An 18,353-nucleotide genomic window follows, 5' to 3' on the forward strand; every position below is an offset into this window, starting at 1 on the left:
ATACCACAGAGAACTGAAACAGAAATGCCGAGCTCTGGAACGAAAATGGAAAAAAATCTAAATCCCCTACAGACAGACACTCCTGGAGGGTCAATATTAAATTCCACAATACTGTTCTAAAAAAAGCAAGGAAAAACTTCTACGGTGACAAAATCTCCAAATCCAACAACCAGAGTAGCACATTATTTAACATCTGGCGTTCCTTAACCTCCAAAAATGACTCCATCCTCCCCTCCTCCCCCTCAGCTGATTCTCTAGCAAAGTTCTTCAGCGATAAGGTCTCCACCTTGAAGCGCTTCTTCCCATCTGCAATCGCCTACAAATCTTTGATTCCAATCGACCCCAACCCTATCCCAATAGACTCCTACCCCATCCCAGCCGACAGATTCTAGTCTTCCTTCGAACTAGTTTCTGAATCCCTGGTCCATAATCTCTGCCTCAAATTGAAATCCTGCAACTGTACCTTGGATCCATTCCCTGCCTACCTTTACGAGAACACTCCCCCTCAGGCCATCTCATCTCTTACTATTCTCATAAATTCCGCCCTCCATTCGGGTCTATTCTCCCCAGAAATGGGCCATATCTCCTTAACCCCACTACTGAAAAAACCTGATCTAGACCCCTCCACACCATCCAGCTACCGTCCAATAGCAAACATTCCTCTCCTTACCAAGATGCTAGAATCCATCATATCCACTCAACTATCTTCCTACCTTGAAAAATTCACCATTCTTCTACCCTACCAATACGGCTTCCGTCCCAACTTCAGCACCGAATCCCTTCTGACCTCCTTAATCTCAAAAGTTCAACATCTCCATTCTCGCAACAAGTTCGCCGTCCTTCTTCAATTCGACCTCTCTGCAGCTTTTGATGTCGTCCATCATTATATCCTAATTTACCAACTCACCGAGATAGGCATTAACTCCACAGATCTTGACTGGTTCTCAAAGTTCTTACGCTCCCACTCCTACACAGTCAACATGAAGGGCACTTCTTCCTCCCCCTGGAACCTGTGGAGTCCCACAAGACTCACCTCTCTCTCCTATCCTCTTCAACATTTACATGTCCTCCCTTAAACTCCTCCATCTCTCCCCACTTGAAACACTTTACACTTACGCAGATGACATCTTTGTTCTCTTCGAGACCGACCAGAACCTCACCAACCTCTCTGCGAACATATCCTCATGTATATCGAACCTTCAATCCTGGGCCCACACTGTGCAGATGAAACTGATCGAATCCAAAACAAAACTTCTCTGGCTCGGCCCAAAACTGGACCAACTGCCCACCTCCATCCCACTGTCCTCTGGCCCCACCCTGCATCTTGAATACTCAAGTAAAATTCTGGGAGTCATCATTGACTCTACACTTTCCTTCAACGATCACCTCAACTCCCTAATAAAAAAATGATTCTTCAGCCTTCACATGCTAAGGAAAGTGAGAACCTGTTTCCATCAAAAACACTTTGCTGTCCTTGTCCAATCCACCATCCTTTCCAGACTGGACTATTGCAACTCTATCTACCTAAGCCTAACAAAGAAAAACTTTCAAAGACTCCAGTGGATTCAAAATGCCGCTGCTAAGCTTATCTTCGCAAAAAGCAAATTCGACCACGTCTCACCACTTTTGTCCAAGCTCCACTGGCTCCCGATAATCTCCAGAGTCCACTTCAAATGTGCCTGCCTTACTTTCAAGATCCTACACGGCATTCTCCCCCCTTTTATTCCTCTTTCTTGGAATTCCTCTAACCCCAATTCCACCAGATCTACCCAAAAACTGAAACTTTCCTTTCCCTCTCGAAAAGGCGTTTCCCTTGTAGGAAAACTAGGTTCCTCCCTCCCTTTCAGAATCACTGAGCTCTGGAACAATCTTATCTCCCCTCTTAGGAATCTGAGCTCCCTCCAAATCTTCCGTAAACATCTGAAAACCTGGTTATTTTCAAAAATATAACTCTTCCTCTCTCTGGTTATTCTGTCCTAAATTTTCTCTTCATTTTGTCTCTTCCTTTCACTGGAGTTCCTTTCTACCCTAACCCTTGTTAACCGTGTCGAGCTTTGCGAATGTAGAGATGATGCGGTATACAAACCCAAGGTTTAGTTTAGTTTAGTTGAGCGCTCAAGAGCCATGCCATAAGACCAAAGCGCTGTGGGTTCTCCATGGGCAGTAGTCCCTGACCGATAAGGTATTGATGAAGAGGGAGCTGGAGCTTCTCATCCTGTTGAAGACATATGCGATCCACATACCACAGGTGGTGAGGTTAATCAGGAGCCACTAGAAACATCAGGCTGGGGTGCATTGCTATCCGGCGGATGATCCGACCAACCATAGGCCACAGAGAGAACATCATACAGGAGGCATTCGGCCCTAGCTTCCTCGCTATTCATCGAACAAAAAAGCGTCTGGCTTTCGAGTTCTCTGCCAAAGCCAACAAGTCCCACTGGGGCTAACCCCGGCTCTGTATGATCAGACGGAATGACTCCTGCGAGAGAGACCATACTCCTGGGTCCAGGAACATTTGGCTGAGGAACTCTGCCTGAACATTGTCAACTCTGGCCCCATGGGTAGCAGAGAAAGACAGAAGATGAGCTTCCGCCCGGTGGAATGTCGACGATCTTTCTGGCCCAAGCAAGAGAGCACTAGAACTTCCTTATGATGTACGTGCGCCACCATTGTGGAATCAAAGAAACTTGTACCGCTGGTCCTTTCAGAAGGGCTGGAGAGCAAGTAGCGCCAGCTGAATTACCCAAAGCTCCAAATGATTGGTCAACCACGCTTCGGAACACTTTTGTGGCATCTGCAAATTTAATTATCTTACTTGTTTTTCTAGTTTCCTCTGTTGTTAATAAAGGTAATCATTTTTGGATCTTCCTTTTGTTTTTGGTCTCCTTGTTTTTGAACTTCTATTTGGTCTTCTCCATACCTCTGTTGGTCTGGCTTTTCTAGATTGTCTGCCTTTTTGTTACCTTGGGCAAAGACCTTGAAAGATTGGGGAACTTGACTTTTAAAAGGCTGATGAAATGTAAAAGTCACCTTCAACCTTTAAATGCAATACTTGAGAACAACTAGCACCCGACAGAAATGTGTTGCATTTGAGAATGGAGGTGTAAAATATCTCTGCTCATAGATACTGTAGTATTCACTAGACTAATTTACAAACTTTTCCTAATAATCAGTAGGAGGCAGGGAGCAATGGAACAATTCTGCTGTTTTAATGGAAGATAAAAGTATTTATAAATCAAAAAGAAAAATTGTTTGTAAAAAGTACAGTAAAGGACTTCTGAAGAAAATGCTAATAAAAAGGGACCACGGACTACAAATCCCTTTTTGTACTAAAAGCAATCTCACACTTCTTTGGTATGGGAGCCACAAATCCACCCTGTGTAATTCCTACATCAAAAGATATAAGATGAAAGAGCCTTCGATATAATACATGAGCTAGAGGACATGAGAAACTGGAGATTTTGATGTTTCTGAATGCAATGTCATAATGTGTAATGTTCGTATTTGAGGAGGTTCACTGCTGCAATTGTTTCTTGCCCCTGTTTAACTTATTCTTGCTATACATCGTCTTGGGTGAATTTCTTCAATAAGGCAGTGATTAAATCTTAGTAAATAAATAAATAAACCTCTACTTACAAAAATAAGCTTCATATGATAAGAAATGAATACCTTACTGATGGCTTCACCTTCTTCCATCATATTAGTCAAATCCATTAATGTATTTTTGACCCTGTTACCTTTTCCCAAGTAACTTCATTAGCTCCCCATTAACTTCTGCATACAGCTTACATAGAAAGAGCCAGAGATATGGATTGGATTTATTGTATTTGATATACTGCTTGAACATAGGTATTAAGCAGTTTACAATACTAAAAATAGGCATTGAGCTACTCTCTCACAATCTAATTAAGCATACAAGAGAAGACATCACTAACATTATGGGGATATATAATATGAAGGATGAAAAGAAAGTATCCCATTGAAAGTAAAGAACATTGAAGGCAAAGAAAAAAACCACTGAAGATCCATGAAAATGAGTATTATAGTTACATTATAAGAAAAATCAGAACAATAAAAACTAACAATCTAGATTTATAAATATCAATAACAGGAAAACGAGAAAGATTAAAGATTAAACTAAAGTAAATTCTAGACAGTTTATAGTTCTGAGTTGCATTCTGGCCCAATAGACCAAGAAAGGCTAACGCCAGATACAATATTTAGCTAGAGATGTTCGTTAATGGACTTTGGATGGATCCATAGTGAAGATGAAAGAGAACAGGTTTTAATAGTTTCCAGAAGGAGGAGTAAGATATTCCCTCGAAGAAGTCTGGAATTCCAAAGGCAGGGACCTGCATATGAGAAGGCTTGGCATTTTATTACTCTAGGACCTGGGATTTCAAATCGGTCATGGGTTCTAATGGGTTGATATTTAATTCGGTTTTTTATGTAACTAATCGGGAAGTAAAAAATGCCAGGCTTTGAAAACTAGGCAAAGTAGCTTGAATACAATCCACTTAATTATAGGCAGCCAGAATCAGAGTAATCTGGTCGCAGATGTGTGTATCTGTTAGGAGTCTAGCTGTAGGCGTGATAGATTGGCTATGCTAGACTCTAGAAATAATGTGCTACCGTAATCTAAGCAACTAGTAATGAAAGCACGAGTTAGTTTTGTTCGATTAGTTACATGTTTTAGTTGCTGCAATAGTAGAAGCACATTTTTACTACATGGCTTAATTGCGAAGTGAAGCTTAATTCAGAGTTACAACACATTCCTAGAGTTAATTCCTAGATTAATTGATCCTTACATTCTGAAAATCTTCTTTGTAGTGTAGGGAAAGAGACGCAAGGAGGCAAAGTTCTACCGAATCCATGTGAGCTTGGCAACCATTATTTGTGCACCTCAGCTATAAAAAAGTTTCCTTGACAATGCAATTAACACAAATGTTCTCCTGGTGACAAGCATATAGGCGAACCAAAAGCTCTCACACTCTTCTCATCAAGGACTTAAAGCCTGGGCTAGAATATAAGGCTCAATGAATCCAGTGAAGTATAGGAAATTGTAGGGCTCTTCCTCAGACTCTGGAATTCAATGCAAGATGACTGCCAGAGAATTGTTCCCCTGATGAAGGCAGATCCTTATGCTGAAACTTGGATCCTTGTTGGGATGAAACACTTTTAAAGAATAAAGTGATATCATTTGATTGTTAGGACATCTCTCTTGCCTTTTTCTTCAGTTCATAGACCATCCACCCTACTCATCAGATTTTGCTCCATCTGACTATTTTCTGTTTCCAAACCTTAAAAAGAGTTTGAAAGGGCAACAATTTTCGAGTGATTTGAGGTGATTGGAGCAGCGGAGCAGTATTTCAGCGACCAGACATCAGAGTATTTTTTGGGAAGGGTTACAGAAACTTCAGACCCAATGCGCCAAATGTGTTGAATTTATGGAGGGCTATGTGGAATAACTTATAAGTTTCATGGCTCCACATCATTCCCTTCTTGGTTGGGCTGAAAACTGTTCAACACCCCCTTGTATCTCATTAATCACTAGTGCAACTCCCTTTATTTTTACTTCCCACTTAAAACCGGCAAGAAAATACCATAAAACAGTCCACTGCAGTGAAGTTTCTCCATAATTCTCACAGAAATGATCTCATCACCCCTCTTTTGGTCAAGGAGCACTGGCTGCCGGTTTTTGAAAGACTCAACTATAAATTTTTACTTATATTAATTATAGTTTATTCTCTTTCAAATTATCTTTACTGATGGATAGGTAAAAGCGATTTACACATTAACACTTAAAGTAAAGAAAGGAAATACAAATTTTCTAAAAGAAAAGATCGTAACACAGACTTAGAAATTAAGGTAGAAAAAACACACAACAGAAAGAATATGTTTCACAAGCGTATTCAAAACAACAAAAATCAACAGAAAGATCATGGAACAGAAAATCGGATGTACCAGTCTGTAGTTTAATAAGTGTCCAAATAACTTTAAACAATCCACAAAGGGTGTATATACAGTCACAAGTGACCCACAGGATAGAAACCAAATAATGTATACAATAAAAATGAATAGTCTCACAAGGAAAGTAGGAAAAATCAACACCAAAAATACACTGCTCCATTTTGTGAAGTGATACCGTACTGTACCCTGAATGTAGAGAACTTGTCATTTCTCTGACACAGCGGTGTTTATAGCCGTGAAACGCTGTCAATGTCAGAGAGGAGGAATTGTGTGAGAACTTTTTCTGGGCAGCTCTGAGTGAATGAGTTATCATTACTGCAATCACAGCAAGTGCATATTGATGTGTGTCTATGCTTTAAAAGTTTATTTGAAGGTTTGGACAGCATTGTTACTTATTTTCCTGATGGACTGATACAGAATTGCTTTGAACTAAGCTGAAAGTGGACTACTAAGATTAAAGCATTTGGATACAATTTAATGATATTTTTTCACCAGTTCAAAAGATTTTGAGCACTAGAGGAGAGGTGCTATATGCAAATGACTGAATTAGGGAGCCTGGAAATCTTTCCACATTACTCCTGTTGAATCTCTGAGGTTTTTCCTTCCCTCTGTGTGTACCTTCATGTAGGACAAGAAGACCTATATGAATGTGTGTTTAAATATGGTGCGCAAAGATTTTGGAGTAGCGTGTTTTTGGTACAATAAAAATGACCCTACACGGATGTGTTTGGCAAAATAAAAATGCCTTACTCAGGGGTCTTATAGAGTTCTTGGCTGTCTTAAATATAAAAACATAAAAGTCACAAAAAAATCCAAGTAGTTAAGAGGTTACAAACAAGACGACAACGTAGGCTGGTGTCAAGCCTATTCATTCATCTGGGGCCTGTAAGCCTGGCCAAAGAGCCATGTTTTAAATGCTAACTTAAATTTCTTCAAGGATAACTAATTAATGGTAGATTATTCCAGAAATAAAGGACCCGTGCTCTTCAACACATTTATAAACGACCTGGAAATTGGTACGATGAGCGAGGTGATTAAATTTGCAGACAATGTGAAGTTATACAGAGTAGTGAAGACACAGAAGGATTGCGAAGACCTACAACGTGACATAAACATGCTCGAGAAATGGGCCGCAACATGGCAAATGAGGTTTAACGTGGCTAAGTGTAAGATGATGCATGTTGGTAACAAAAATCTTATACACGAATACAAGATGTCCGGTGCAGTACTCGGAGAGACCCCCCAGGAAAGAAACTTGGGAGACTGGTCAACAAGTCAATGAAGCCATCCACGCAATATGTGGTGGCGGCGAAAAGGGCATACAGAATGCTAGGAATGATTAAGAAGGGGATCACGAACAGATTGGAGAAGGTTATCATGCCGCTCTACCGGGCCATGGAATGTCCCCACCTGGAATACTGCATCCAACACTGGTCGCCGTACATGAAGAAGGACACAATACTACTCGAAAGGGTCCAGAGAAGAACGACTAAAATGGTTAAGGGGCTGGAGGAGTTGCCGCCGTACAGTGAGAGATTAGAGAAACTGGGCCTCTTCTCCCTTGAAAAGATGAGACTGAGAGGGGACATAATCAAAACATTCAAGATAATGAAGGGAATAGACTTAGTAGATAAAGACAAGTTGTTCACCCTCTCTAAGATAGGGAGAACGAGAGGGCACTCTCTAAAGTTGAAAGGGGATAGATTCCGTACAAACGTAAGGAAGTTCTTCTTCACCCAGAGAGTGGTAGAAAACTGGAATGCTCTTCTGGAGTCTGTCATAGGGGAAAACACCCTCCAGGGATTCAAGACAAAGTTAGACAAGTTCCTGCTGAACCAGAAAGTACGCAGGTAAGGCTAGACTCAGTTAGAGCACTGGTCTTTGACCTAAGGGCCGCCGCGTGAGCGGACTGCTGGACGCGATGGACCACTGGTCTGACCCAGTAGCAGCAATTCTTATGTTCTTATGACTACAAAATGCAAATTGGTACATACAGAATAGTCAGAGAATTCAGGTATGATGGCATATCCATTTGGTAGGAATTGAATGGTAATATCAATACCTTTTGATTCTGGAATCAATGGAAAGTCAATGGTAGTTCTTCAAAAGAGGGGGGAAGGGGGGTTACATGAGTAAATTTACATGCATTTCACAAAAGACAAACGGCAGTGGGGTTTTTTAATTTTTATTTGAATTTAAATTTTTACATATCTCAACATGTGACAAGAAAAAATAAAATCAATATCATCATTAGGAAAATGACAAAGAAGAAAAAACTTTACACCTTTTGTTCACAATTACAGGAAATATGGAATGACCAAACTAAGTAATTAAAAAAAGGGGGGAGGAAAATGGTGACAGAGTTCAAAATAACATGGAATGAACACAGAGGATCTCTAATCAGAAAATAATGGGTTTATATTGAAGAACTAAGGCCAGTACTGGGCAGACTTGCATGGTCTGTGTCCTTTATGTGGCCTATCAGTTGAGGATAGGCTGGGGAGAGCTTTGACGGCTGGGATGGTTTAGATGGGCTAGAGTGAGCTTTGACGGAGACTCTAATAGAAGGAATCTAAGCACGGTACCGGGTAGAGCTCTGGGTTTCTAGCCCAAAAATATCTAAGAAAAAGGACAATTTAAATTAAATCATTAATTTATAGTGTGTGTACAGTTGGGCAGACTGGATGGATCATTCAAATCTTTATCTGCCCTTATGTGCAAGTTTGTAATTTCTTTGTCTCCGTTGTATTTTAAATAATATGGATCCCCGTTTTTAATTGTAAATTGCTTTTATTTTAATTGTTAATTGTAATTATTCTTTTTGGTGGAATTCACTTTGTCACATTTTTAAAATGGAAAGAGCAATTGCTGTACAGAAAGGTAATTATAACAACTTTATAAAGATCTGGGGGCCATTAGAGAATTATTGTAATGAATGAACATCGTTTTCCTTTCTGATGGATACATGTATTTTATTGGGGGAGGGGGGAAATTGGATGATTAATATTTTTATTTAATGATTGGATTTCTGTTGAAGAATTGGGTGGGGGGGGAAAGGGTTATAATTTCTACTTTAATGGATTATATGTATAAGAATGTCAAGTGCTGTATATTTTATTAGTAATGTAATGTTTTAATATTAATCACTTGTTTGTCAGTTTTAAAATGAATAAAGAATTTAAAAAAAAAATAAAATTGTAAATTGCTTTGAAACTATGATATTGTGATTGAATCAAAATTTTAATCAAACTTGAAACTTGATTTACTGTATGTAAAAAAAAGCAAAAGACTAATTATCGAAAAGGGTCTACAGTCAACGATACAACTCAATTTGATTCTGTATCACTAAACCAAAATCTCTCACCAACAAAAAAAATTATGCGTTGTTTAGGATCAACGTAATTGTGTGTTAAGCCTTCAAATACAATCATACAATTACAAGGAAATCTAAGCAAATAAGTAGCTCCCAGAGCCCAAACTCTAGGTTTAAGAACCATAAACTCCTGTGATTTTTTCTGGTTAGAAGAATTTATGTATTGTAGTCCCAAAAAACAAACGCCTGATATTCAGCGCTATTTAGACAGCTGGGAAGGGCTCCTGGCCGTAGAACTAGCACATAGCCAGCTATCCACTGATATTCATAAGAACATAAGCAATGCCTTTGCTGGGTCAGACCTGAGGTCCATCGTGCCCAGCAGTTTGCTCACGCGGCGGCCCAACAGGTTCAGGACCTGTGCAGTAATCCTCTATTAATACCCTTCTATCTCCTTTTCCAGCAAGAAATTGTCTAATCCTTTCTTAAACCCCAGTACCGTACTCTGCCCTATTACGTCCTCTGGAAGCGCATTCCAGGTGTCTACCACACATTGGGTAAAGAAGAACTTATTTGCGGTTTTTCTGTATTTGCGGTTCTGTTAATCCCATATCACAGCGAATATGGAGGGAGAAGTGTTTAGGCAAAGGGCTGAAAAATAGGATGAACAACAAAGGGAAGAGAATGGATCCTTGTGGAACCTGGAGTGCATTCCTACAATGAAGAGCCAGAAGTGACTACTTTAAATGTAAGATCTTTTAAGAAAGAAGCAATCCATCCATGAACTGAGTCTGTAAGGCCGATAGCTTGGCAAGGAGGAGACAGTGATCGAATTCAGCCGAGAGATCTATAGAGACTGCTAGTGCTCTCTCTCTCTCTCACTTAAAATAGAAGCTAATACCATCTCTGTGCTGCAGTGGGAACAAAAACATGGGTGGAATGGATGAAGTGGCAATTCCTTTTCCAAGTAAGTAGATATTTATTTATTTTAAAACTTAATATACCACCGGTTTCCAATTAAACATACACAAAGCAAGAAAAACAAAACAGTTTGAAAACATTCTTGAAAACATTATCAACACATATAAAACTCAAATTTGCAAAACCTTCAATAACATATTAAAAGAATACAAGAAATGGTCAACACTGTCGGAAAGACAGATCAGAAATATGCATCTACAGTTTGGTTTTCAACATCTTCTTAAAGCTGTAATGATCTGCACATAATTTTAATTGCCCAGTAAGATTGTTCCAATATTATATTCTGGAAATGGAAAACATTTGGAGTTGAGTTGCCACATATCTTATGCTACCAATTTCATTTTCCCCTCAGGTCGTAGTGCCCTTGGAGGTTTATAAATCTCCCATAGAGATTGAAATCAGAGTGGCGTGATTTGATATACTATTTGATGCACCAGGGACAGCACTTTAAACTGAATTCTATGAATGCACCATTATTTCAGTTATCTTTGCAAGAAAACATAAGTGTGATATAGGCTGACAGTGCACTGGCAAAGTTGGATCTAAAGTAGGTTTCTTTAGGACTGAACAAACTCTCACTGCTTTCCATAGTTTTGGCAGTCTCTACGAGGAAGCTAAGATTAACTAACTGTAATATAATAAGAAGGCAGTCTTGGACCGGGAGCTTAATTCATGATGATTGGATTGAGTCCTCTAAGCACATCATGGCCTTCAATGATGGCACCATATTAGAAAGAGAAAGTAGTGTTTGCAATTGAAAAGAGGACAATAGAGCGCTGTCAATAGTGGGGTCATTCCTATAGTAGGGTCAATATCTTTAATAGTTAGGGAAGATTATAGTGAAAATATGTGGCAAGCAATAGATCTGGTCAGTGAATGAAAGACAGGGAAGAAGTCTTTGATTGAGTTTACAGATTTAGCAATAATGTTTGAAAAGTAATTTTTTTTTTTTTTTAGCTTTTTTGTAAACTTAAAGTTGAAATCTCTTTGACATTTTCTACAGAGTCCAAGTGCATTCATAGTCTTTTCTCCATTCACGCTTTAGGAAATGGAGACCCCTATAGAACTACAGTTGGCACTGTGTATGTGTGCCAACCCTAAACTTTAAGAGTGCCATGGCATTCAATTCCTTACCTAGTACAGAATTCCAACTTGGTCTTCTAGAGATTTCAAGGTGAAGTTACTAGGGAACGATAGGGAAAGAGGTGGAAATATTTCAGAGTTGAAGATAATGAAATCCTCTTGACCAAAATTTGGAGTTTTGCATAGTAGGAGGGGGACATGCAACCAAAATTGAAGGCATATTTGAGAAGTTAGGAGGTAAAAATAGTTATAATTAACCAGGATAATCTAAGTCCAAAGTGTGTCCAATAGGAGCAGAACCATCACTCACCTCCTCTTAGGGCAGCTGGTGCTCCTGGCCACCTGGCACACTTACCTTTTACACCCTCCCCTCCTCCCCCAAGTTTTCTTTGCCACTTTAGTCTGGCCTCTATCTTTTCTTTAAAATTGGTTTTCCTTTATATTTATTGTATAGCAGTTAGGAGCATCCTGTGTGGTTTTGTCCATATATCAAGCACCATTACATAAATATATTTAAATTCAACCTTAAAAATGTTTTAGCTACTATCAGTAAAACAGGAAAAATCTTCCACAACTCTATTCCCTGGGGATTGCTTTCACACAACATTTGCAACTCTTGAAGCAATTATACAAACAAATCAAACAGGTGGCTGTAAGCTTTAAATAACTGCCTGTATTTATCGTGTTGTCAGCAAATGATCAAAAGGCAACTCTTTTTCCTTGACTAAATTGAGGAACATGAATGGCTTCTGGGATCTCATGCCTCTCCACAGCACATTGTCAAGTTGTCTTATATTCCACCAAATCCTCGCAAAATGGCGTTCTAGGTGGGTTACGGGCAGCATATCACTATACAGTACAGAAGTATTCATATAATGTAAGATAAGGTTGGGCTACAACTCTAACATGAAAGACTTCAGCTCTACACATGAATAACCTGTGGACAAATGGGGGTCCAGTCCTTCGAGGAAAACCAAGTGCAAAAGCTTACCCTACACCTCCTAGAAACTGTCTTGCAATCTTTTCCAAGTGGTACCTATTTTTAAACACAAATACTGTATATAATATTCAACTTCCCACTAAGTTGCATGGTAGACTGCCAATACCTTCTCTCTGCTAGGCACATTAAACACTGCCAAGACAGCAGCATATGATTTAAACTGCAGGATGGCTGTAGAAAAGTGTAACAAGTCTCTTGTGTAGCTTGGTCCGTTATCCAAGTTTCCAAGTTTATTCAGGTTTTTGATTAAACGTTTGTTCAAAATGCAAAGTGATTTACAAAATATTAAAAAAATAACATATAGACAAATAAATATTTTGATAAACTGAACATACTTGGCCAAGATAACATTGGGTTTTGGCCAGGCACTAGTGACCAGGATTGGCCACCATGAGAACAGGCTACTAGGCTTGATGGACCATTGGTCTGACCCAGTGAGGCTATTCTTATGTTCCTATTTAAAGAAACATTGTATGCAATCCATCACAAAATAAAATGATTTGAAACGATTAAGCTCCTTCACAACCTTCTGCTTCTACTTGTCATGTTCTCTGACCAAGTCTTATAGGAACCTCCAGACTTTAGTATCTCTGCTCCTATCAAGTGGAGGAGTAGCCTAGTGGTTAGTGCAATCCTGGGTTCGATTCCCACTACAGTATCTTGTGACTCTTGGCAGGTTATGTAACGCTCCATTACAAAATAAGTACTTATTTGCTCTGAATACCTCCCAGCCCTTTCTTCCATCTCTGGAGAAGGCCAGGCAAGGGGTGTCTCATTCATATTGGGTTATGGGGTCCCCCTTATGTCCTGCTTAATACAATTGTTACCATCATAACCACAGAAAGGTGGTATATCAAGAATCATCCCCTTTCCCCTGTCATTAAACTGAGAAGCTCACAACTCCTATCTTGCTTATGGTTCAGAAGAAATCTGACTCAGCTGCCTCTGATCTCCCAATAACATACGAGTAGCAACTTAAGCAGACATCGGTCCATTCTGTATTAAATGTATACTTACTGCACCCAGCATAATCCTGAAAATCAGCCAGCGAAATTCCCAGATTACTATCTTGGAAGGTGGGGTGTGTTCGGGGAGCTTCGAAATGGTCCAGAGAGGGCACAGGAATATTCCTAAAAATCCAGTTTCCAGAAGTTGAGATTCCCAACCTAAGGTCACACACAACACAGAAAGAGAAAAAAAAAATGCATTTTTTTTTTTTTTACCATTATCTGATGATTATATCTTACCTTAACTTAGATTTCAAACAAGACCCAATATTTGAGTGCTTCATTTTTAGGTGACTATTTTCCTTGCTTAAGAGTCTAAGTTTAGGACTGAAAATTCTAACATCAGGCTCCTATATTTAGACCTGATAAAAAATTGCCTACATTAAGGTTCCTAATTTAGACAGAGCAATTCTATAAAGAGGAGAATGGGGCAGCTAATTACACCAAATGCTTACACATAAATTGCAAAGAACAAAGCATATAAATTATAGGCCAGTTGTGCAGCCCACCTATGTTCCACCTTCAAACTACGTGTCATCGCATTTACGTCTCATTTTACAGAACAGCACATGGCTGGAAGAAGGGCATTACTGTATACACATGTGCACGTATGTGTGGCGTAGTGGTTAGAGCTCCAGCCTCAGCACCCTGGGGTTCAAACCCACGCTGCTCCCTGTGACCCTGGGCAAGTCACTTAATCCCACCATGGCCCCAGGTATATTAGATAGATCAGTGTTTTTCAACCGCTGTTCCGCGGCACACTAGTGTGCCGCGAGATGTTGCCTGGTGTGCCGCAGGGCCGCCGGGCCCGGAGCTGACAGGGGGCCCGAGGCAGGGGCGCCAGTAGCTCGCCAAGGCAAAGTGAGTCGATCACCCAGGACTCACTTTGTCTTGGCAATCTAATCTATCGAGCCGATAAGTCTTCTTCTCCCCGACGTCAATTCTGCAGTCGGAGAGGAAGTTCGGGCCAGCCAATCGCTGCCTGGCTGGGCGGAACTTCCTCTCCGATTGCAGAATTGACGTCAGGGAGAGCATGCGTCGGCGTCGGCTTTGGGGCCTGTTATCCATTGGTGGGTCCTGTTCCCCGATGGCAGCGGCAGTGGCAGTGGCTTGGGGAACGGCAGGGAGAAAGAAAGAAAGGGGGCAGGCAGGGAAACAGAAGGAAAGAAGAGAAACAGAAAAAAAGAAAGAAAGAAAGAAAGGTCAGGGAGAGAGGAAGAAAAAGTTGGGGGAGGGAATGAGGTGTGGAGGAGAGAAAGCATACAGGCTGATAGAAGGGAAGAAAGATTGGATGCACAGTCAGAAGAAGAAAGTGCAACCAGAAATCACCAGACAAGGTAGGAAAAATGATTTTATTTTAAATTTAGCAAAGTGGAGGCAGTATTACCACAGTTTTCAAAGGAATTTGCCCAAATAACTTAATAGTTAACTGGGTAAATTCCCAGAGATGAAAACTTCCCTTCACTTACTATGCACAGTTCTGAATTTATATCTGCTGTCTATATTTTACAAAAATAGACAAATATACCCTCCATCCTTTTTACTAAACCGCAATAGTGGTTTTTAGCGCAGGGAGCCTATGAGCGTCAAGAGCAGCGCTGGGCATTCAGCGCAGCTCCCTGCGCTAAAAACTGCTATTGTGGTTTAATAAAAAGGATGGAGGGTATATTTGTCTATTTTTGTATGCTATAAAAACCAAATACAGAGAGAGACTGAGAGCTGTTGACGAAGAGCTACGTGTGTGTCTTTCTTCGATTCCAGCCAGAATATCAGCTTTGTGTTCAGCCAAACAGGCCCAGGTTTCGCACTGAATAAAGTATTTTATAATTTTTATTTCGTAATAAAGTAATTATAAAATACTTTCTTTGTGTTTATTTGATTCCTATTCAAGAGAATTACTTTATATATAGTCAATATAGGCAGAGAGTTAAATTTTTTAACATTTTCTAATGGTGGTGTGCCTCGTGATTTTTTTCATGAAACAAGTGTGCCTTTGCCCAAAAAAGGTTGAAAAACACTGAGATAGATCGTGAGCCCACCGGGACAGATGGGAAAATACTTGAGTACCTGATTTGAATAAATTGACCTATATTCTTGGTGCCTAAATGTTCACACCCTCTTGACAGAAGTATCAGTTCTAGAATCCCCAAAGTGACCCCTATTCCTAGACCTGGTCACTTTTAGGTACTTGAGGCCCATGCTCAGAAGATCAGCAGTAAACTTTACCGCAAATCCAGCACTGAAAAATCAGCACAAGCTCCAAGTAATGAAGATGCAGATTTACGCCACATTGAAATTGCAGCAGTAGTAGTTTGTTGCTCATTACTCTGAGCTAACTTTTCTGTGCTGATTTGCTCAGGCACTGACAGGAAAGTCAAGTAAAAAAACAAAACAAAAAGCATGCTACAGCGTGCCAAGTCCCTTCCCTGGGCTTAACTCCCCCAACCAGGAGGGCCTAAACCTGCAACTGCTTCTGGCCCTGGTGGTCCCCCCCCCAACACCTGACCCTTTAACTATCACTATCCTGGTGGTCTAGTGATGTTCAGACCCTGCCCCCACTCACTGGTTCAGGTGGTCTAGTAGAACCCCCCAGTCAAGTATCCCTCCTGCCTCTGCCAGCTGCTCAGTTTTATTTTCCCTATATGTGCTTTAGCCCTGCCTAGTGCATCCTAGGATGCATCGGGCAGGAGTGGACACCGCCATTTTGAAAAGGGCATCCCAGGAAAGATGCCTACTCCCCTCTTGCCTTCTATGTGGAGGGTTGGGGGGTTCTACTAGACCACTAGGGTCAGTGGGTGGAGTCTGATCATCACTAGACTACCAGGGTAGTAACAGTTAGGGGGTTGGGCCAGGCACAGTCAGGGGAAGAGAGGGTCGGGATGGGGGTGGGTAGGTGGGTTCGGCAATACAACCGGACCATCAGGGTCAGTAGCAGTTAGATGGTTAGGCCTGGTCCAGCCAGGTCATAAGAACAGCCATACTGGGTCAGACCAATGGTCCATCTAGCCCAGATTCCTCTTTCCAATAATGGCCAATCCAGGTCACAGTACCTGGCAGAAACCTATATTGTAGCAATATTGCATGCTACAGATCCAAGGAAAGCAGTGGCTTCCTCCATATCAGTCTCAATAGCACACTATGAACTTTTCCACCAGGAATTTCTCCCTTTCTTAAAGCTAGCTACACTAACTGCTGTAACCACATCCTCTGGCAACAAGTTCCAGAGCTTAACTCCTATTTATTTAAAAAATATCCCCATGCAATTTCATTAAGTGACACCTGGTTTTTGTACTTTTGAAAGCGTGAAAAATCAATTCACATCAATTCTACACCAGTCAGGATTTTGTAGACCTTAATGACACCAGTCTCTTTTCCAAGTTGAAGAGCGCCAACCTCTTTAGTCTTTCCTCACATGAGAGGAGTTCCATCTTTTTTGAGATAAGGAGACCGGAATTGAACACCATACTCAAGGCGAGGACACACCATGGGGCGATACAGAGGCATTATAATATTCTTGGTCTTATTTACCATTCCTCTCCTAATAATTTCTAGCATCCTGTTTGCAGTTCTTGCAGCAGCTACACTCTGAGCAGATTTCAGCATATTGCCCACAATGACACCAAGATCTTTTTCTTGGGTATTGACTCCTAAGGTGGACCCTAGCATGAGGTAACTAGGATCTCAACTATTCTTCCCAATCTGCATCACTTTGCATTTGTCCATATTAAATTTTACCTGACATCTTCTAATTTCCTAAGGTCTTCCTGAAATTTTTCACAGTTTTGTGTTATCTGCAAATTTAATCACCTTGTCATTCCGATTTCCAGATCATTTATAAATATGTTAAATAGCACTTGTCCCAGTACAGATCCCTGCATCACTCCACTGAGAATAATGGCCATTTAAACCCTCTATTTTTTGTCCAATAATTAATTGCTAATCCACAGCAGAACATTGCCTCCTATCCCATAAAGCCTTCATTTTCTCAGGAGTCTCTCATGAGGACCTTTTGTCAAAAGCTTTTTGAAAATCTAGCTACATCAACCAACTCATCTTTTCCACACATTTATTGACACATTCAAAGAAATCAATCAAATTGGTGAAGCAAAACCTCCTTTGATTGAACCATTAAACCATGTTTGTCTACGGGTTCCATCTGGTGGGGCAGGGAGGTTGGGTTGGTGGTTGAAGAAGTGCTCTTAGACACCTCTTATCTCAACCAACCCTCAATGTTGCCTCAGATCAGTTGCCTTACAGCTCCCGACCCCTTTTTTTAAGCATACAACAGGTTAACTAATGAACACATTTAAATGCATTTAGATCCGTTTAAATTTGGTCAGCACTAATGGTTTCAAGCACTGGTACTGAAACCATTAAAACATTCTGCGCACCCCCTAACACCAGCGCTATTCTGGCGCGAAATCACCTCTAGCGCTGGTGTTAGGTTTTCAGAATCAGCCCATTGGTGAACATAGATCCCTAAATTTAAGTGCACAACAGGGCACCTAATTCCTTGGGCTAAGTGGAAAACTGTAAAACTGTTGAATGTGCAAAAATGGCTTGTTACAAGTTGGCCCAGACTATATGAAGGTAAAAAGTACATAAGTAACGAAACAGGAAGTAGCAACTCTCCAATTTTATTCAAAATCCAATACAAGCCATGTTTTGTATGAAGAGAATGACTCAGGGGTCCAACAGTATCTACAAAACATATACAATTAACTCAATAAAAAAGACACCAATATAAAATAGTAAAATTAATAGCTCAATTTGAACTGCAGCAAAAAAAAAAAAAAGGTAAAACAAATGGGAATAATTTAACATATAAATTAAACAAAATATGGATATAAATAAAAAATATGTACTACATGAAATAATAATAATAAATGTGATAAGGTACAAAAAACATAACTGGGATGTGATAATAAAATTCTCAATGTACAATAAACAATTCTAAAGAATAAACCATAACAGTCAATTAGATTGTTAGCATTAATTC

At 40.2% G+C, this 18,353-nt stretch overlaps 1 protein-coding gene across 1 annotated transcript in view; it reads right to left on the reverse strand.

Moving 5' to 3' along the window:
- LMF1 (lipase maturation factor 1) overlaps window positions 1–18,353 on the reverse strand; it is a 376,591-nt gene that overhangs the window by 224,889 nt on the left and 133,349 nt on the right. Inside the window, exon 4 of the mRNA XM_033915111.1 lies at window positions 13,365–13,513. Within this exon, the coding sequence (XP_033771002.1) occupies window positions 13,365–13,513 (149 nt within the window). The remainder of the gene's footprint in view (window positions 1–13,364; window positions 13,514–18,353) is intronic.

Source organism: Geotrypetes seraphini, chromosome 11 (assembly GCF_902459505.1).
Source record: "Geotrypetes seraphini chromosome 11, aGeoSer1.1, whole genome shotgun sequence".
NCBI lineage: Eukaryota > Metazoa > Chordata > Amphibia > Gymnophiona > Dermophiidae > Geotrypetes > Geotrypetes seraphini.